We start from the raw sequence: 22416 nt of genomic DNA on the forward strand, positions 1-22416 counted from the left end.
TCCAGTTTTTTAAAAAAAAACACCGTTCATACAACCTCATGCCCGAACAACCTTGAATTCCACTAATCATTTTAGTAAGAGTGACATTTACCAAAATGTTTTCCTTTGACTGCACTATTCATTTTCACATTTTTTTTTAACCTTTAGATCTCAACATGGTTGGTACTAAATGAATTAAAAGGCTTATTTGCATGTTTGTTCAATTTCACATACGGAATTTGTACACAGTGCCTCAAGAACAGTTTGAACTCTATTTATGTTGTATCAAGTTGACCACAAAAAATAAAGAGAACTGTAAAATATTTCTAAAAATAATAATTTAAATTAAAAACTCAGGGTTGAAATTTTTTTTCCATTAATATCTAGAATCTGTGCGTAATGAAGTTGAAGTAACTGTAGAAACGCTTTTGGCCACTAAGAGGCAGCAGAACAAGTCAAAAGCATACAATGTTGATACTGTACACTCAGGACCGTTTTGACAAACCTGTTGGCTAACAATTGCTTGTTTATGTTTCCACTGTACATTAAGAAATAGCAGGGTCAAATATCTGGTCACTCAATAAATTTAAGAGAAGCTCTACTATTTATTATCTGGTTTAACATAACACTGAGAAATGATATGAGATTTAGATAATAATATCAAAATACTATGAAAAAAAGTGGCAATAAAAAAATTGATATGCAGAAATTGATATGGACAGAAGAACACAATTTTACAAGTCCTAATATGGTAAGAATCAGAAGTTTGAATTTCACAATAAAGGAAAGTCGGAAAACTGTTCAAAAAGTATTCTTGGAGTCATAATTTTAGGTTATGTATTAGTAGAGGTGGATATGTAGGTATAGTAGTGGTCAACTGTAGGGTGTTCTTACTATCAAGACTTTATTCACCAATATTCTGACTTTATTTTTTTAATAGTACAGTATAATTTTAGCCTCATAAAATTCTGACTGTCTTCACATAATATCTTTCTCGTTGTTTCACTTTAGCTGTGTTTTATTTTACTTTACAATTCCATATGCTATTTCATTCCTATTATGATAACTACTTAGGAGGAAAAACATTTTATGGCATTTCTATAATGTCAGTACAACAGTTATTATTTTAGGTTGTAACACAAGCACGCTTATGAGTATTAACATCTAAATCTACACTACAAATATTAAATTACTCTGGTGATTTGAGCAGCTGATGTTTGACATAGATTATAATCTAAAGTAATGCGGATGGTGGCCAAAAAATACTGTAAATACAGTACATTTCTGTGATGTTGCATGTTACATCAAAATAACCCATTTTAGTAGCTTCCTTTAAATTATTTTATTATTTTTTAAAAATTATTTTTAAAAATAATACATGATGTTCTTTCATGTGTTGTACTACTATATTCTTATAAACTCTATTAACCAAATCAAAAATGATTCATGGTCAGATTTAAATTGTGACAAACGGGAGCATAGGTTTCCTACTTCCTGTAACCCTATTGACGGGTACGGCCTTCAAAGTAAAAGCACAACAGCGGAAGCCTTCACCTCAGGTTACCGCCGCATAAACTTGCACTGAGGACAAAACCAAACTGTTCAGCAAAACCTTACAGACAATCTGGGAAGCTAACAGTTAGCTTTTATTTTGAAAATCTTCTACCCGCCTATTAAAGTTGGCTCGTGAGCTAAACAGTGGTACCTCCGCCGAGCACGAGACGCTGTTGGATTGGATGTGAGGAGGAGATTGCTCCCAGCAGCCCGCGGAGGGGAGGATGCGTGAAGAGCGGCAGTGAAAACAGCCGTCGTGGTGGCGAAACGTTCCCTGTGACGCATTTCAACGGAAGTGGCGCTCGAGCGAAGACCGTGTGAGCAACAGGTGTCACCTCTGAGAAAAGTTGAGTTCCTCCGCATTTAAAGTCTCTGAACTTGTTAAACAGGTTAAGGATATAGTCCCAACTATCATGTCAGAACTCCGACCCAGACTGTGTGTGCTGGAGAAGGAATCCAGCGGCTACGGGTTCCACCTTCACGGCGAAAAGGGTAAGAGCGGCCAGTTCATCAGGCTCGTGGAGCCCGATACTCCCGCGTCCGCCGCGGGGCTCCTGGCGGGCGACCGCCTGGTGTTCGTCAATGGAGAGAATGTGGAGGGCGAGAGCCACCAGCAAGTGGTGACCAGAATAAGGAACACCAGCGGGGCTCTGGAGCTGATCGTGGTGGACCCCGACACGGCGGAGCTGCTGACCAAACGCAACTTGCAATGCCGGAAAGAGTATGTCACGGAGGGGATTCCCGTCCCGAGCGGGGACCGCGACTCAGACCTGGAGGACGCCACGAGCAACGGATCCCCCGACCGGGAGAACGGAGACACGAGTTCGCAGAGGTCGGAAAAGGTATCTCCAACTTTCCACACACTTGACACAACGTAGTTTATCAGAAAACATATTTATTTTACTTTTTCAAGCAGTAATTTAAAACGTAGTTTAATCATAAGATGATATTTCTTTATGAACACCTGCCCTTGAGAGCTGTCAGGTCAAGGGTCAACTCCTACAGTCGTCATATGTGAGTTGAATAGAACTGGGCTCATCTACAATTTGAAATAATCTTTTTTTTAATTAATGAAAAATTAAGTCACAGATTTTTAATCAAATAAATAACTATACATAGTCACGCACTAGTTTAGTTTCCTTAGTGATAATTAGTTCTAGTCGTAATGATGATTAATGTAAGTGGAAGCTATAATTCATGATTTAATCAATGAAACACAATGGATCATTCAGAGGGAGGCACATGTAGTTTGTTGTGAATTGAAAATAAATTATGATGCATTAATGTTTGAATGACCAAGTACTTTCTGATTCTTCTGGATTGCGTATGAAGTGCTCCATTCATTCACATTTTAAACAGTAAACAGTCCATACTTTTTGACCACTTTATACACTGGTACGGTAATTGAGAGATGCAAATCAAAATCTATGGTACAATTGTATTGTTTTTACTGATTACGACTGCAATTATCTCTACTAGTAAAACTCCTCTAACATGCTGACATTATTTTGGAAGAAGTGGATCTGTGAGATTTGCAATGCTTTGTTAACCAGACGAACTCATTGCAGTTGATTTTTCTACAACAGCTGGGGACAGACTTGTTCAAATGATGACACAGACTATAGATGAGCTCCAGTCGAACAAAAATAAATCCATGCATGGAAACATGTTTGTAGCTGAGCTGTTATTCCAAACTACAGCAGTAAAGACATTAAAGTAATTAAAGACATTCTACATCTCATAGCGCTACACTGCCAAATACCTTTTTGTAATGAGTTTGTTTGTATTGCTGTTTACACAACACCTGAATTAGAGCCCAGACTTGGCACAGGCTAAAGTGGATGCATAGAGTACAACATCCTGACAACTACAGAGAGATTCATTAATGTTTCTGGTCCCAGTGGCTCGTTATAAGCAAAAGTAAAGCATTCAAATATGTATTGTTATGAACATTAATTAATTAAAATTAATATGCAATAATATTTAAACTAAGAGCTGGAATATTGTAGACAGTGTGTCAACATAATATTTTTGTTTTTGATGTAGGTCAACAATGTTCATTTAGAACTGTGTGGACTGTGAAGCACGTCTATCCGACACTTAAGGCTAGTCACGTACAGTATATCTAAAATAATAGCATTATTTTAACCTTTCTTGTTGTTATCTCTCAAAACCTAGTCAGGTAATTCTCACATGTAAAATATGCCCGTTCGCCAACATGCATCAAAGTGACAGCCTGTAGTTTGACAAGACAAACCTGATAAGGAATTCAAGGAAGTAACGCATAATAGTCATATGACAGTCTGAATGAGTAGAAACCTGGCACGTAACCACCCTCAGATTGTAGACTTGTACTGCGGTTGGACAGGGTGACTAAATATTCACATACAGTAGCCTTTGTAACACCGACGTTGGCTGGACTCAGACGGTAGGGTATTACCCGGGGTGCTTATGTTGGCACGAGTGAGTCTGACTCTTTATGATATGTTAATATAGACATACTGACTGATGGAGTTGCATTACAATGTAAGATGACTGAAATGTGACACGTCTCTTTGAATGAAAACTTCTGCCAAAGAAAGGAAAACTCACATGCTAACTAAAAGTTGAATTAATTTTCTTAAGCCACAAATTTTTTTTGGAGATTCATAGTAAAAATGCATGATTTGGGGCAGGAGTTGTTATTTTTTTGAACTTTTAAGTAACTGAGCCATTGCAGATATAGTGGTTAAAAATAAACACTTTAAAGAGTCTCCTCTGGAACGGGAGGAAATTGCGGTGATCTGCACACAGGCCTGCGTCTACGAGGAGGATTTTCGTTTCCTCAGATGATGCATCCAGAAGTGCTAGCTTCTAAAACAACTGATTCCTGAGCTGAACGGGTTAACGATGTTCATGATCACCACTGACAACTACATCAAAACAAGATCGGTCAAAGCCCACACTATGTGTGTTTTGCAAATACAGTGGATGTGATCACACAGTTGTTGTGTTTCACAGTGAGTTCTGATGGCTGCTGCCGATGTGGACAGGTTTTCTCCAGGATGTTTGGGCTGTGGAAGAAGATCAGAATCTTCTGAGTGAAAGAGATCAATGAACTTGTTTTTAAAGTTTAGCAATGATAACTTTATATTTAGTGACTTGTCTCTGAAACTAAGTTAAATCTGTAGTAACCTGCAGTTCTTTGCATGAAAACACATATCTTTAACCTACAGAAACATTTTCAGAGTTACATTTCATTCCTACAGAATATAACTCTGTTACAATTTCCTATTCCTGCAGTCCCAAATGTCGAATTCAACACTGCAGAGTAGGAAGAGATTGTTAACGTCTCCACTGCTTGAGTGAGATTACTGAAGTTGAAGTCTTTGGTGGTATTTTGGAGTGGAAACATTGTGGCCACATTGTACCTTTTACGGAAAAATTAAATGGGACAGTCTGACAGCTTCATCCCCGATTTCATACGATCTTCATCAAGTGATTCCACTAAAACAACTTCAGCAATCACAAAGCAGCAAATTGCAACTAAACTCATCTGTGGCACAAGCAGTCCAGCCTTCCCACACCTAAGACTCTCTCTTGTAATGAGATAGTGAATGACAAGGTCCTTCCTTTTGTTTCTACTCAGGACTTTGTGTCTCAGGTTCTGACAGGATGTTGTGGGCTATCTGAGAAAGTTCAGCTTTAGGTTTTTCATGACCTTGGTGATGCTGTAGGATAGAAAGAAGGGTCTTATGTGTAGTCCAGTGGTAGTAGTATTTAGTATCTAGGTGTGAATGCAGTGTGGTCAGATACATCCAGGTTTCACTTGGGATTTGTGCAGCACACAAGGCTTTTGAGGTCAAGTGGTCCAACAATTATTGTAATTGGCAACAGTGGGAAACATGTTTTTTAACATTAACCAGAAGTCTTCATGGCGATAGTCTGAACAAAGAGTTGGATATCGGACTGTACAGATTCCTTTTTACTAGAATATAAAGCATGAACTTAGTGAGCATGCCATCATATTGTGGGAACATCCTGGTCTTCACTGGCTACCACACCATGGGCCGTCACTGGTCACCATAGAGATCACCAGCAGCAGAAAGAGGCTTTGTCTGTGGTGTTTGCATGCAGAGAAAAGCTTCTTGGCCAGAGGAAAAGAGAGGACTCTCACACTCCAACTAGGAGGCCATGCTGACCCTGAAACAGCTACACCATACTGAATAAACACTGTGGGCAAAAGGTTGGCTGCAGGATTCAACAATCATTTGTTGTAAATACTTGTTTTAGTGAAACAATTGGATAATTGGACTCTAAATGATAAATGGACTGTAGTTATAGAGCTCTTTGCCTGTTTGACTGACCAACCGGAATACTTTACAATGCAATGTAGGCTTCATCCATTCAACCAAATATTCAACAAGTGGGGACATTTGAACATGTTCATTAAGAGTAGTAATCATTCATACATTTGCTCACACTGTCTCTCTCTCTCTCTCACTCTCTCACACTCACACTCACACTCACACTCACACTCACACTCACACTCACACTCACACTCACACTCACACACACACACACACTGGTGGAACAGAGTCCCGAGGGTTTGCTATCTTGTTTGAGAACACTTTGACATGCAGGTTGAAGGTGCTGGTGATCGAACCAGTAACCTTCTGATAACTGAATGACTGCTCTGCCACTGAGACCTTTGTATACTCATGTACATATACACCAAGATATGTATGTATATCTATGTACTGCATATAAAATAAGATACTGGTACTTTATTAATCCCACAGTGGGGGAATTGCTGCAGCAGCATCGGCAGAGACAGGAAACAAGAATGAAAAAACAAGAGTTCACAAAAACAAAATTAATAGATTAATACTGTATAGGAACATATTCAAGTATAGGCAGTCTTACAGAAGTAGGGATGAATGGCCTGTGGTAACTCTCCTTCTTTACACCATGGATATAGCAACCTGTTAATGAAGGAGCTTCTTGAGCCTCCACAGTTTAATGCGTGCCTATGTAGTTAAATATATGTAAATATACTATTTATACTGCATTGCAAATTGCATGCATTACATAGGCAATTCTGTTAAAGGCACTTTGCATAACCACATGTGTGCTTCTAGACATAGCAGGATCCTCTGTTTGCAAGTTGTTCACTTCTGAAGTGAAGAAACCATTTCCTGTTCATGTGGGGGGTTTTTTGTGTGTGAATTGCTTGAGTTTAGGTCATGAAGTTATCAATTCAAACGTCATGAACTAAAATCAAGCAATGTAGCTTTCACACACAAAAATCTTAACTGTTGACTGGTATAACTTTGTTGAAACTAAAATTTGAAGAATGAAAAAAGGGATTTGGTCAAAGTGAAGAACTGTTTAAATTAACATGTAAAATTGTTGTCACACTAACGCCGATATACAGTAACAAGCTGGAATTTTCCTTTTCAGTGCTATGGTTTATTTCTTTGAGTAACAGAAATGTAATGACGAGCAGTCCTAATTGAATTTATCGTTGACATCAGAAAGACACTTGAACAGAGAAACTATTAAAGCCCCTTGCACAACTCCTGCTGTTGAAGTGTACTGTGGACTTGTGCAATCTCCGGACTCTTTGTGAGTTCATTATTTAAAGGTATGTGAGAGTGGCCTGAAGGTTCAGTAGTGTCTCAAAAAATGCACCACTATTCACCAATCAATTCCTGAACAAAGAAATTACTGGAAAAAATCTACAAACTCAAAAGTCTACACGTAACTTGTTCCCTTTATGGGATCATGCCCAAAGATTGTTGAAGTTTCACATCACAAATGTCTAAAGTGTTTTACCATCTGTTCAAGGTTCTTCTATCAATTCAGCCATCTTGATGAGATACTAGGTTGGAGTACAGGATCTTATGTTTGCCTAAAGCAGGTTATAAAACCATTAACCTTTTTAATATTTAACAAGCTAAGAGAATGTTTGCAATGACTGTGTGCTGCCTCTTTTACTGTCACACTGTATCTGTACTGCACTCTATTCCCACTGGCAGATCACAGATGTTATTTCTATGTGATGATTCCCCAACAGGTCTTAGTTTACTGTTAACCACACTGCAGAGGAAGGGTCAGGTCTGGTGTGGCTCATTTAGCCTGTTGGAACAGTGTGAAGCAGTTTATGATTTTTAAAAACTGATTCTGCTCTTTTCTTGTGCAATCCTGACTAGATTATAGATAATAAAAGGCACGTCTGCTGCTTTAGCCTCCTCCTGACACGGAATCCAGAGACCAAGCTGATGTTTTACCACAGCCTGTTTGCATTGATACCGACTTAACCACATGATCTGAAGCCAAGCGTATGGGTGGCATATGTGTCCTATACTGACTAAATAACCCTGGTAACCCCGACACATGAAAGACAGAGCTTTAGTGGCGCTCAGTATCTAGACTGTCTTCAAAAACTTGGAGTACAACGTCCGTCTTCCTGTAGATCAGTCCTGGATACTCTAGTAATGGACTTATTGATCATGTTTGTTTTCTTTGCTCATCTCGTCTTACTTACTTTTTTAGGAAATGTTAGGAATTTTGATGGTACGATGCACTGACGATGCCTCTGGGGTGTAACCTACTCTCTTGGGATAGGATTTAGTAGAACCATGACCCACAAGGTGGATAAGTGGCTAAAAATGGATGGATTGATGGATAAATGTTTATAATATTTTTATTTTGTCAGTGGAGATTGTTTTCCCCAAGTGGAGGAGTTCAAGTATCTTGGGGTCTGGTTCACGAGTGAGGAGGGACGCATCGTGAGATTGACAGATGGATTGGTGCAGCGGCAGCAGTGATGCAGTCATATGGGTCTGCAGTGGTGAAGAAGGAGCTCACCGATTTATTGATCAATCACCTACAGTCATGGGTCATGACCGAAAGGATGAGATTCTGGATGCAAGGGGTAGAAATGAATTGCGTCCATTCGGAGACTCCCTTAGAGGGAGGATGAGGAGTTCAGTCACCAGGGAGGAACTCTGAGTAGAGCTGCTATTCCTCCATATTGAGCGCAGCCAGCTGAGGTGGCGCGGCTATTTGTTTCAGATGCCTCCTGGACACCTCCCTGGGCAGGTGTTCCAGGCATGGCCTACTGGGAGCAGGGCCTCGGGGAAGTTCTATGATACAGCTGGCCTGGGAAGCCCTGGGATCCCCCTAGAAGAGCTGGAAGAGGTTTCAGAGTCATCCCTTCTGAGATTGCTACCTCTGCAGCCTGGCTTGGGATAAGCGGTAGAAGATGGATGGATGGATATTGTAAAATATGGTAATTCCAGCATGCTATAGAGAAAACACTACATTTAACACATAGTATATTGTCATGATACACCACTGGCTGTAAAGGAGCACAAAGGAATGGGCAATGTTGAGGACTTTAGAAACGGGCTAGTCAAGGAGACTTGATGCAACGAATGACAGATGCATTACGCGCACTTTACATATTACAAGTTTCTAAATTCAAATCAATATATATATAATACTGTATATATAATAATTTCAAAGCCTTCTTACCTTACTGCATTTCTCCATACCTGCTTAAAATTTGACATACTACTGTATGTAGGACGTATTTACCAACAATTTGATGATCCAGGAAAGGATATGCTATTAATTTCGCAATTGATCTGATTTATTGACAGCTTCAAGTTTGTATTTTGAATGATTAAATATAAACGACAGAGAAAGGGTAGATAGTGTTTTTTCACTTCTATGGTTGTGAAAGCTGCAGTCTGAACCTGAGTTTTTATTCTGTAACTTCAGCTGTATTGAGTTACCGTACTTGTTGTGGTGCTTTCACCACTGAGGACTAAAGATGACATAAGCTGAAGATGGACGAAGGAAGTTGACTTAGCTGATGGTCTGGAAGAGCAGCATCTGGCAGCCAGTCCAGGCAGGTCCGATATTATCTATTCGTAATATTTCACGATGTTCAGCAGGGAGTCTGTCTGCTGCTATTACTTGGAAGGGCTTAACTGCAGTTGAAGCTGGAAACCAGCGTCCTGCTACGATTAAAATTAGTGTATTGAGACCAGTGAGTGTGAACCAAACAAAGTTGTATGATACAAAACCAAAGCAGTGATTTGAAATGATTAGAGTAAATTAGTTCAGCATCTCTCCTGAAGCTTCGTGCCATTTTAGCATTTCCTGAAGTTTGCCTCTGCTCTAAACACTGAGGTCACTGTGCAAAATCCTTCCATGCAGTGGTGCATATCATTTCATTTCCAGAACATAACTCAAAAGATTCAGTATTCATTAAAGTTAAAAAGTACACATCAGTCATGAGATAAAGTGGTGCCTTTTGCTAATTCGAATCTTTTATTGTTGTATTTTTGGGGGGGGGGGGGGTTCTAACTTTAATCTGGGCTCGTCCTGTGAAGGACACCAGTTCAGATGATGGTTTCTGTTTCTGGTCCATAAATCTAAGACTATTTTTTTTCACCATAATAATCCATGTCTCTCCCCTCCTGAGAGAGGGGCCTGTGACAGCTGGGGTTTTCTGTTCCTGGTATATTTGAATGCAGCTGATGGATTATTCAAAGCTTTGAGACCTTGAATGCTAATTGGTTTGTAAATTAATTTTAGGTTCTTTGTCTACAGTATGAAAATATACTTATGGTAAGGATTATTTTGTCTTCTATTTTTTAGTTTAGTACAGAATAGACTTTCATTGTTTTAAGTTAATACTTGACCAGTATTGCTGGATGCTAGTAAACATCCAAATTACATAATGAAAGAGGGCCTAAACTTAAGGACCATAGTTGTGTGTTTCTAAATCATGAATGGTTCTGTCACAATCTTTTGCATTTCTCCTGTGAAACAGATTTGTGGTGGGAGATCCTGGGTGTTTTAGGAGTGTATGATTAATTATCAGACTTGAAGGAGGTCTGTGGCTCTGCCTGTCAGCAAGTTGTAATACACGCCATTCTTGTTGTGCCCTTTGAACCCTTTCTGCTATATTATCTTTATCATCTTCATTAACAATGACTGGTTATGTGGACTTTGTCATGAGATGTCAGTGTAGGTTCTCAGTTATCCAGGTCATGGTTACCCAGAGTTGTTGAAATCAAGCCACTGGACTTTAAGAAAGTTTCTTGAAGATGTTTCATATTCCATCCAAGCGGCTTCTTTGGCTTCTTCACTAGAATTGAAGAAGCCTATTGGATGAGTAGTGAAACATTGTTTGGATGACTGTCAAAAAAATTGTTTCATCAAAACCGGACCGTCATTTCACTTCAAGTCCTCCTAAGATCACAATGTTTTTAAAAAAAAATTATATACTGATTATAATCCCCGCAGGGAAATTAGTAGCACACTCAAGTTAGTTCAAATCATGCATGTACAGTATATGTGTGTACAAGCCCTGAACAACACACGCAGGGGGCCTGTACGCATTCAGAGGAGGTAGAGTGATGGGCAGCGCCTTTATTGGTGTGCCCCAAATGAGCAACTTGCCTCGGCAGTGCTCCGGAGATGAGCTGACACCTCCAACTGTCTTCTTTTTTGGCGGGAGCGGGAATTGAACCGCTGATCTTTGAAACATTGGATGACCCACTCTACCGCACGCTTTACCACTGAGCCACTGCCGCCCCACCATCATTGTTTGAGCAATAATCAACTTAGATTTTATATAAACCCTGGTATCAGGCCATATTCCACTCGACTGATAGCTCAACGGGTGTGTCGGTCCTCAGGGAATGCTGAGCTTGCGGTGGTTGAAGTTAAATTGTCTCTTGGCAGGCACTCCTTTCAGATAACAGCTAATAGTTAAGGACGTTTCATAGATAGCTGTGGTTTTATAAGGTGCAACAGATGGACTGGGAGACTTTTTTTTTTTTTATCAAGCCCAGCCCACAGGTGATCACTTTTGACCTTATGTGCATGTAAGGTTTAAAGGTTTACTACAGTTTCAGAGGAAATTATCACCATAAAAAGTCCCCATACGTTCAGCAAATTAGAAATTAAGTTGAAATTATTAATTTAAAATGAACTTGCACTAATATGAAGTACTGTAAATAAGATTTTAAATTCATGATAGGAAAGTAGTATTGAACAACAAATTCTGAATTTTCATGGTGATTTTTTGTTTTTCCGGTCCAAAGTGTGTTTATATATTGGCCTGAATCACATTTGTAATGCTGGAACTTGTCTCCAGACACCAGTGGTCCTTGACCCACAGTGGAATTAGGTGATTAGCTAACTGAAGGGCCACAGGAGGATTAGCCTTTGTTACAGAAGGAGACCTGCTACTGACTCAGTCAGCTAGCAAAGGCAGTCAGCTGCAGTACAGTCTAGTCCATTCTATGATGTGCATACAACTGTCCAAGGTCCACAATGACCATGTTGTAACATCTCTGTCGATGCCTGTTTACTACCTCATGTGAGTGTCATGCATTTTAGTAACTGCATAAAAATATGGAAGCTGCATGACGCACAAACTGTAATTCAGAACAAATACTGATTGGCATGAATCATTTATTACTGGACTGCATTTAAGATTAATGGAGCTAAAAAAGATTTTAACCTGCATCGTCTGAGTGTGACATTTATGTTGCATAAGGTGCATCTTTCTTGAAATCAGCTAGCATAGCACGAGGTAGTGCTGAGTATTTAGTTGGATTGTTAGTTCATAGAAAGTCCCTGAAGTATCCTTGAGTTTTGGAGGCCCAACAAGTAAAAAATGTTAAATATATTATCTCATGATTTTGGACTGAAAACCTCAGTGAATTTATTAATAATTATATAGTGTGCATTCGCGCATCAACGATTGCAACTCCACATCATTGCGGATTTTATTTGTAGGCAGTCATGATTATTTAGTCTTTGAAAGGATAAGTTGTAATTCAGTGTTTTATGTCTGATTAAAATGTGACCTTTTTAGTCAAGAAATTTAGTTAAGACTTTGTTTCCTGTGAAAGTTGTAATCACTATTCATCCATTCATTCTATTACATACTCTGTAATTCTGACTTACTCTCATTATGTTTATAATATCTATATAATCATTGATAATCTTTGTAAAATTTCTGTTTTATACATTTCAAATATAGTTTTGATGCACTGATTCATAATTGAGTTACCATCTGATTTCTGCTCATTAGGAGCTGGACTATTCACACAAAGTTGGCAAACCACCCACCTGATGGGGGGGGGGCAACTTGAATCGCATCTTCATATGAATCCATTTTGTTGATATTCTTTAACTGTCATAATTTAGACAAAATAAATAACACCTTAATATTAACTAATTTTCATTTAATTTTATGATTCTGATTATTGTACTTGATATTTGGGTTTTTTCATGTAGTTTTGACTTGGCTGTGGGTGTACTTTTCTCTTTACGTTTTTAATTGGAGAATTTTCAAGTAATACACCGATCCAGGAACTTGTAGAGTGTGTCGGATCTGCAGTCGAGACAAACACAGAGTCACCGATGAGCTCTGAGGCCCATGTTGCTGATTTTGTCTGCTGATCGTTTGCGTGCAGGAGGAGAGGGAGGGGCCACGCCCTCGTCTCTGCCACCTGAAGAAGGGGCCCAATGGCTACGGCTTCAACCTGCACAGCGATAAGTCCAGACCGGGCCAGTTCATCAGAGCGGTGGACGCAGACTCCCCAGCACAGAGAGCCGACCTCCGGCCGCAGGACAGGATCGTCCAGGTACCAACACACACACACACACACACACACACTGCTACGGGTTGTCTGTTGTTGTTCTGTGTCGCACCGGTGGCAGGTCTGGAGCTCGAATCTGTGTAGCTGTGATGTACGTGTGTGTGCTGGTGTGTGCGCCTACACACTCCTGTGTGCGTTGGTGGTTAGATTATCACCTCAGAACGTTTGTGAGGGTGTCTCACGTGTAAAAGTGAACGGTCCACAGCTGTGTGGAGTGGATTTCACATCAGGATGGGAGGAGGCAGGGTCAGCCCAGGGAGTCGGCCCAGCTCGCCACGGAGGACTGTAATGTTCCGTACCAGTTGCCCCGCGTCCACAGCCTCTGTGGGAGTTGGTTTTCCCATCTTCCTCCCACGGGAATTTTTCAGACTTATCTCCCTGGATTCCACCTCTGGGAGTGCGCTACACCAGGCCCTGTGATAACAATGTCACGTCATGTTTTCACCACTGGAGCACTACTCCTCTGTCAGGAGTCATTCCATTCATACTTCAATAAACGTGAAGTCTGTCCTTATCTTTAAAATCCCATCGGGTTCTCTTAATAAATCATTCCAAACACCAGAGCAAAGCTGTTCTGCTGTTTTCTTTGAAGAGATAAAATATTCAATAAACATTTGTAGGGCTGCAGAAATAGTTAAGTAACTCATTAATCTATTGTTGGGATGATTCATCAGTTATTGAAGTAGAATTCGTAAATGGTCAACAATGATAACATAAAAAAAGAGAAAATAAGGCCTCTTCAATAGACAACAATTTTTCTATTTCAAAATGCTTATTGAAATTGGGCTGAGACGTGCTTCTCTACACAGTCCAGGAAAAGGATTGTAAAATAATAAAGTCATCAGCTATAAGATCAAAACTCATTTAGCATATTTAACCCTTGAGCACGGTTTGGGCCCAAAACTGACATTGTTGTTGTTTTTATGTGTTTCCTTCCCAAGAAATCAGTCAGTTAAAAGGCTAAATATATGAAATTTTGCCAGTAATTTTCTTTCATCTTTATTTTCTAAATTCCTTAATACCTGTTATTGGAAGTGTATAGAATAGCAGATTTTTACTGTCTACACACATTACTTGATAGGGTCAAAAATGGTACTATTGACTTCCATTATAACCACATGTTATATACTAATATATAAATGTGTGTATGTATATGATATATCTTATTATATACAATATGACAGTACTGACATGTTATAATGAAACATGATCTTCATTGTTTGCAGCAAGACAATGACCCCAGAATCATGCCAGAAACACACCCACTGTCTTAAACTGTGCACTAACTTGGAAATTTTCCATATTTTGTGTTTTTCCCATTGGAAGAAAAACAGGGTTCTAATGGCAAATTCCATATAAACATGTGTAATAAAAAAACAAAAAACTTTTATATCTATGGATAGGTCTGAAGGACTGGAAAAAGTCTGACGCATTGAAAGAAAATAAATATTTCTGTTTTACTTTTTTTTTTACACTTTTATGAGACGGCCCTTTTGTGACCCGATTAGGTCATGTGTGTAGCCATTTAATAGGTCCGTGAGGGACCTATTATTAAGGCAAAATTGTATTATTTTGGTGTAAGAAAAAAACATTATAAAAACAAAACCATTCAAACAAATTTTAAAGTGTGTGTGTGTGTGTGTGTGTTAGCAGTCATGTCTTGTGAGTGCAAACCAGGTCAGATGTAATCCAACAGCAAAATGCAGCTAATGTTGGCATCCAGCACTGATTGGTGGAAGGTTTAACCCTCTATTAACATAAACACCTTCATCATCATTATTCAGATTATTAGCTACTTGCATGAGGTGTTTGGATGACATCAGCTTAGCCTTTTTATTAGCGCTAGCTATCGCTAATCCTTAACTCACGGCCAGACACTGACTGCTGCCATGAGAAACTTTGGCACGTCAAAGCATGAAACACATATTTACACAGTCAGGGATTCTCGTCTGTGATCTGGGCCCTCAGGTGAACGGTGTGTCTGTGATCTGGTCCCTCAGGTGAACGGTGTGTCTGTGATCTGGGCCCTCAGGTGAACGGTGTGTCTGTGATCTGGGCCCTCAGGTGAACGGTGTGTCTGTGATCTGGTCCCTCAGGTGAACGGTGTGTCTGTGATCTGGGCCCTCAGGTGAACGGTGTGTCTGTGATCTGGGCCCTCAGGTGAACGGTGTGTCTGTGATCTGGTCCCTCAGGTGAACGGTGTGTCTGTGATCTGGTCCCTCAGGTGAACGGTGTGTCTGTGATCTGGGCCCTCAGGTGAACGGTGTGTCTGTGATCTGGGCCCTCAGGTGAACGGTGTGTCTGTGATCTGGTCCCTCAGGTGAACGGTGTGTCTGTGATCTGGGCCCTCAGGTGAACGGTGTGTCTGTGATCTGGTCCCTCAGGTGAACGGTGTGTCTGTGATCTGGTCCCTCAGGTGAACGGTGTGTCTGTGATCTGGTCCCTCAGGTGAACGGTGTGTCTGTGATCTGGGCCCTCAGGTGAACGGTGTGTCTGTGATCTGGGCCCTCAGGTGAACGGTGTGTCTGTGATCTGGTCCCTCAGGGTGAACGGTGTGTCTGTGATCTGGTCCCTCAGGTGAACGGTGTGTCTGTGATCGGCATGCAGCACTCAGAAGTGGTGGCTGCCATCAAAGCAGGAGAAGATGAGACAACGTTGCTTGTGGTGGATCTTGAGGCTGACGAATTCTTCAAAAGATGCAACGTCCTGCCCAGCAAGGAGCACATCACTGGTAGGAAGCATCTTCATCATCATCGTCATCATGAGGAGAGAGATGGAGAACAAAACGGTCAGAGGTCAAACAGCGTCTATGTTTTCTTTCTAGGACCTCTTCCTGTGCCAACGCCAGAGAGTGTATCAGAGCTGGAAGAGGTGAGGACACACACACACCACACACACACCTACACACACACACACACACACACACACACTGTGAAGCGTTGTGTCTGTCTTCATGTGTTTCCTGTCAGGACTCAAGTGTGGAACCTGAGCCGCCCTCAGACGACTAATTTGAGGGTCTTGAGTGGAGAGAAGGAGGCAGATTTTGATTTTGTTTGGTTTTTTTTGTTTTTTTCAACCAGATTTGGCTCAATAAACGACCAATTAGATCATCACCCAGACCTGATGTGTTTAATGTAACATAACATTTCAGGATAAGAGCATCACTACATTTTTGCTACTAACTTCAGGGATATGAAGTTCTTGTGTTTTTATGCCTCCGTTTGGCATGTTGGCTGATACAGGAGGACCTCGAGATACGAGCTGCTCGACATACAAGTTTTCTGAGATACGACCCGTCTCTCTGTCCAAAGTTTAGTTTGACATAGGAGTGAAATTTGACATACGAGCTGTGCTTTTGGACACCACCTCTAGTTGGTGGATGGATACAACATCAGTGAGACCAGATCCCGTTCTCATTGGTGGAATAAAGACGTAGCCCGTGCGTTCTTGTGACTTAAACTATGAAAACAAATGTTTATCTACATAACTTATAAGGAAGCCCTATATAAATACAAACAAATCAGACTCGTATCTCGAGCTGCGACGATTAATTTTTGGACTTAAAAATGAAAAAACTGAACATTTCTATAAATGTAAATGTAACGCACACTACCCGATAAAAATTTGGACAAACCTTCACCTTCAATGTTTTTTCTTAGTTTTCATGACTATTTACATTGTAGATTCTCACTGACAGCATTCAAACTATGAATGAACACATATGGAATTATGCTGTAAAGTCTAACATGACTAAAAACACGTTTATATGATGTTCTTCAAAGTAACCACCTTCTGCTTTGATTGATGCTTTACACACTCTTGGAGTTCCCAGAGTTCCTTTCGCCGTCACTCGGATGCTCATCTCATCCCAAACCATCTGTCGGGTTTGGTCACGTGACTGCTACTGGATTTCACTTGTAAATTAGTTGCTCCAGTATCGACGTGATTACATCACGATGACATCATCAGTTTCACATTTCACCCGTTTGTCCACATTGTTTAGAATATTAAAGTAATGAATCTTTTAACCAGCTGTTAGTCAGTGTGTTTAGTGACACACACTGACACCGATGACATGGGAAACATGGATCAGCCCCTCAGGTGACACAGTAGCTGACCCTTCACCATGGCAACAGGAGCTCACCGTGTGTGTGTGTCCCAGGGGATCATTGGATTGAAGTGGCTTTGAGGATTATGCTAATGAGCGCCGGTCACATACTCACACATGCTCAGTCACTCATTCACTAGCGATGAGTTATATAACAGGTTGTAAACACTGTGACCTTAAACATGTGTGTGATGTGTGTGTTGTTTTATCAGTGGACCATATAAACTGATGATTTACTCGCTTCTGCTGAGGCTCGTGGAAAAGTGAGTGAAAAAGAGAAACCGACACTCACCTGAAGTCCTGATGATGGACAGCGTGTGGTGCATCCTGGGAGTTAGTCACGAGTTAGCAATGAATGAAGACCTAAGCAGCAGCAGCAGGTCAGGGTCACCGATGAGGGGGCTGTACTGCCCCCTGCTGGACATCACCCACATAGGTTCTCTGCTGGACTGGGGGTCTAATAAAGAATCTTTTCTACACCCACTGACGTCAAAACAGCCTCTCTGAGTGTTGATTACAAACCTTTTCACTCGCGTCACAAAGCTGGAATCATCTCAAACTGGTTTCTTGAACATGACACAGTTCACTAGAGTCAGGTGGCCTCTCGTCACCAGATGGTGATCCAATAGAGAACCTTTAAGATGTGATTAAATGACATCATTAATGTCCAGCCGACAAACCTGCTGCCACTGCGTGATGCCATCAGGTCCACATGGGCTGTAATCTCTGAGGAGCATTTCCAGCGTGTTGTCGAATCTGTGACGGGAAGTTCTGAAGGCAATAAGGGTCACGACCCGGTCCTGCCATGATGGAGTTAATAAAATGATCAATAATGTCTGGAGCATTGATCACAACAAAGAGCTTCACACAAGAATATACAAAGTAGGTTTTTTTAAAAAGAAAAGGAAATGATCAAAATGGACAACAGCATAACTATGATGAAGAGGGAGCTCATCTTCAGTCAGGATTTGTATTCCGATCAAATAAACTAAGCAGAAGACGGGGTCTTCTCTTGGGGTCCAGACCCCTGCAGGTCTATGTCCCATTTAGTTCTCAGTGTGGACAGACAAAACTGTCCACTCTCAAACTGCACTGAGCTTCAGAAGTGACTGGCGTCGCGCTCGGAGTGTCCCCTGCCTTACGTCTCCCAGTCGGCTGAGATAACACCCCGTGACTGTGGATGAAGAAATGAATTTCACAATACTTTATTGATCAGTTGTGCTGCTCAAGGAATGTTGAGAAGCCCCTTACCACAATATATGATCCGTGTATTGGAATGAATAACAGAATGAATGACAATGTAAACGTAACTATAGTAAAACCAGTCATGTTAGCTCCATCTTGCTAGCCAGCGATCCCATGATGACTGGCAAGACACCACTTGCATTTGCTCTCGATACTTATCTGTTGTTTCTGTTCACCATACGACGTCGGTGTGACTTTTCCCATTGCTCTTCTGGGATGTTTGTAGTTCTGATAACAATGCAGTCGGCTTCAGTTCCATCAGCTGGTCCAGGTGGACATCGGCTTGACTGACAGTCAAAGTATTTCCATGAAGGAGCTGCATGGATGACAAATCCTGAAAAATAAATTCCCAGAAGAAACATGAATCCATTGTTAAAACAAATAGACAGTAGTACTGTTGTACTACTAATAATACTATTAACTAACTCGAGTAGCTGAGCCCTAGACAGCCTGAAGTCTTTCCAGTGTTTTCTGTTTGAAAAAAGACAGTAAAGGTTGAGAAACTTGGTGATACTTACAATACTCACCTTAGTAATATGTACCATATTTACCATAGTAGTATTTACCATACTTGGTAATACTCAAACACATTCGGTTTTTCAATATCTAAAATACTATAGGATGTAAGATTTCTTGCAACAGGCTGAAGACTTCTGTCGGGTAACCAGATAAACACTTCCAGGGGATGAACACCGACGACATCGTGGTAGTCGGCTGGGAACTGGAGGGTCGCTGGTCCAAGTCTTGGCCCAGACCACAGATGCACACGAATATATATATATATATATATATATATATATATATATATATATATATAATCTCCACCACAGCGAATCAGTGTCCTCCATCTAACCCTGTCTTCTCATCCTCTTCTCTCACACCAACTACCTTCATGTCCTCTTTCACTACATCCATAAACCTCCTCTTTGGTCTTCCTCTAGGCCTCCTGCCTGGCAGTTCAAAACTCAGCATCCTTCTACCAATATATTCACTATCTCTCCTCTGGACATGTCCAAACCATCTCAGTCTGGCCTCTCTGACTTTATCTCCAGAACCTCTAACATGTGCTGTCCCTCTGATGTACTCATTCCTGATCCTATCCTTCCTGGTCACTCCCAGAGAGAACCTCAGCATCTTCATCTCTGCTACCTCCAGCTCTGTCTCCTGTCTTTTCTTCAGTGACACTGTCTCTAGACCAAACAACATCGCTGGTCTCACCACAGTTTTGTACACCTTTCCTTTCCTTTTAGCTGAAGCTCTTCTATCATGTATATATATTCATTCATTCATCTTCTAACCCGCTTAATCCGCTAACGCAGGTCGCGGCAGTCTCAGGGCGTGAGGCGGGGGACACTCCGGGCACGACGCAAGTGTACCGCGGAGCAACATAGAAACAAACAATCATTCACACACACTCACTCCTACGGTCAATTTGGGACTGGCCAATCAATCAACCTGAAGCGCATGCTTTGGGAGGTGGGAGGAAGCCGGAGAACCCGGAGAGAACCCAAGCAGACACGGGGAGAGCATGCGAACTCCGCACAGAGCGGGACTCAAACCGTGTTGTGAGGCGGCAGCGCTAACCACTGCGCTACCGTGCCGCCCATGTATATATATGTGTGTAATATATATATATATATATACATTATATATATATATATATATATATATATATATGTATATATGAATTGTTTAAAGAGGCCCCCTGCAGTAGGGTGTGTGCTCTGTGTAATAATAATGTCTAATAATGACACAGTAAAGGTTAACATTCAGTTTGAATAGTGTGTCTCTCTCCATGATTGACAGGCAGCAGCAGCGAGGAAGACCACCGTCATCGTGAACTCCTCCTCCTCGAGTGCCAAGTCCAGTCCAGCAGCTGCCCCCCGTCCAGAGGTACGGAGTGCAGCCACACGTTCACCTCACCAGACTCTGAGCACATTCAGGAACATACCAGAGGTCAAAGGTCAATGAAGTGAAGAAGTAAAAAAACAATATTATTTGCTTCAAGAATATTTGAACACTTTTGATTAAACAAGGATTAAGCTGTGAGGTAAAACTATGAATTTACCACATTTGTGACTAATAATATTGAATAATTGAATATCTTGAGAGAGATAGGTCAAGTCAAATTCATAGTAACTATGTTGAGCAAAGAAAGTGGTTGGACGAATCTGTGCAACCTGAATTTACATGAACTGTGTAACAGAACGTGATGGGAGTCAGCGTTCTGCATGATTTGTAATGTCAAGTTGAACAACTCTAGTCTGGTACTGGCAAAAACAAAGGGACACTTCCTTCAGCTGCCTGGAAAACAATAGAAACAGACTTTGCTGTGAAAATGACATCAGAGTAACACCTGTCAAGGTGAAGCCACACATATCTGAACTGGTGTCTATGACAACAGCAGAAGTCACACTGGTTTACAGGTAGGTCATTTCATGTCAGTTCATGCACTGTCTTGGTTTTGTTCTTTGAAAAAGGTGACATTAATGCACAATTCATTAAATACACCAGGAAAACATGAACTTATGTCTTAAATTTTACTAAAGAAGGGTTCGGTGAATGAGCATATGAAACCCGGCAGGGTTCGGTTCCTCCAACAAGTTTAAGAACCACTAAAACAAATACATTCAATCAATGTTAAAAACTCTTAACAGAACTTTAATTGTTTCACATTTATTTGTGCTCATTTGAGCCTTTATTAATCAGTTTGAAAAGAAAAACTGCTCAGTGAACATTAAATTGGGGCTCTTTCATCATCACATGTACCCCATAATAATGTGTGTGTGTCTGTGTCTGTGTGTGTCCGTCCAGGTTCAGAGGGCCCCGGAGCCAATAGAAACAGAAAGCCTGGTTCTGGGGCTGTCTGTGGCCCAGGCCAAAGAAAGAGCCCATCAGAAACGAGCAGCCAAGAAGGCCCCGGCTATGGCCTGGAGCAAGAGGAACGAACTCTTTGGCAACTTGTAAAACGGAGGGTCATCAGGTCGGCGTTGCTTGATTTAGTTTTCAAAGTGTTCATTTTTGATGTCCCGTCTTAAACAGTGTTAAACGTGATTTTACCAGTTTTAATTTAGGGTTTTACTCCTTTCATGTTGAAATGGTGGAATATATGAAGAATGTTAAGTGAAAAGTAATGCTGTGCCGTTTGGCAAATGAAAAGGGCAATGTGAAAATGTAATGAAAAAAGAAAATGTACACGAAATCTGCGTTTTTGTATTTGAGATTCTGCTTCTTCAATCAGCAACTAGGATGAAAGAATCTGGATGTTCGTTAGTCTGTGAACGAGATGTTCTGACAGCCCTCAGACTGTCCTTCTGTCCGTCCGTCCCCCCGTCTTTCCCTCGTCCAGGGTTTCGGTGGTGTTTATGTTTCAAGGAAATTGCAGATTATTTTTCATGTTGCTCTTGATAGATTTGTACATTCCCAAATAAAATGATTCTAGAGGAATGTTTGATTTCAGTAATTTAAGCTCCTCTGCATGCTTCCTGTTGCAGGAAGTAAAGGTTTCCCATCAGTCATAGAATCAACTCAATTTGAGAAATACAACTTTTAGACTAAATGAATTTAGCTGATTCTTGTGATTATATGTTCCTAAAACAGTTAAAAAGTAAGAAGAGATTCTACTTTTCTTGAAGTACAGAACGTGTTGCCCTCTGCTGGAAGGCATCAGAGATCACATCAGTCACAGAGAACATTTGTACTGGGGGGCAATCGGCTTCACTTTAGCCTTCAGACCATTGATGGCTGCAGACGTTTCCTTGTAGACTTGCAGAAATCTGAGAAGACTGAGTTAAAAGTGAAGTGACTCCAGTCCTCATGGAACATTTACGTATCCCCAGACTTCGGTAAGAG

The 22416-nt window shown here is 40.8% G+C and overlaps 1 protein-coding gene across 1 annotated transcript; it reads left to right on the forward strand.

The window, feature by feature from the left end:
• Positions 1-1709: 1709 nt before the first annotated feature.
• nherf1a (NHERF family PDZ scaffold protein 1a) lies at positions 1710-22028 on the forward strand. The gene is made up of 6 exons (XM_068306233.1): positions 1710-2375; positions 13026-13196; positions 15789-15942; positions 16036-16082; positions 20371-20457; positions 21379-22028. The coding sequence occupies exons 1-6, from the start codon at positions 1947-1949 to the stop codon at positions 21529-21531; spliced, it is 1041 nt and encodes a 346-aa protein (XP_068162334.1). The 5' UTR covers positions 1710-1946; the 3' UTR covers positions 21532-22028.
• Positions 22029-22416: the final 388 nt, after the last annotated feature.

The sequence above is a fragment of the Antennarius striatus genome, chromosome 21, assembly GCF_040054535.1.
Source record: "Antennarius striatus isolate MH-2024 chromosome 21, ASM4005453v1, whole genome shotgun sequence".
In the NCBI taxonomy this organism is placed as follows: Eukaryota; Metazoa; Chordata; class Actinopteri; order Lophiiformes; family Antennariidae; genus Antennarius; species Antennarius striatus.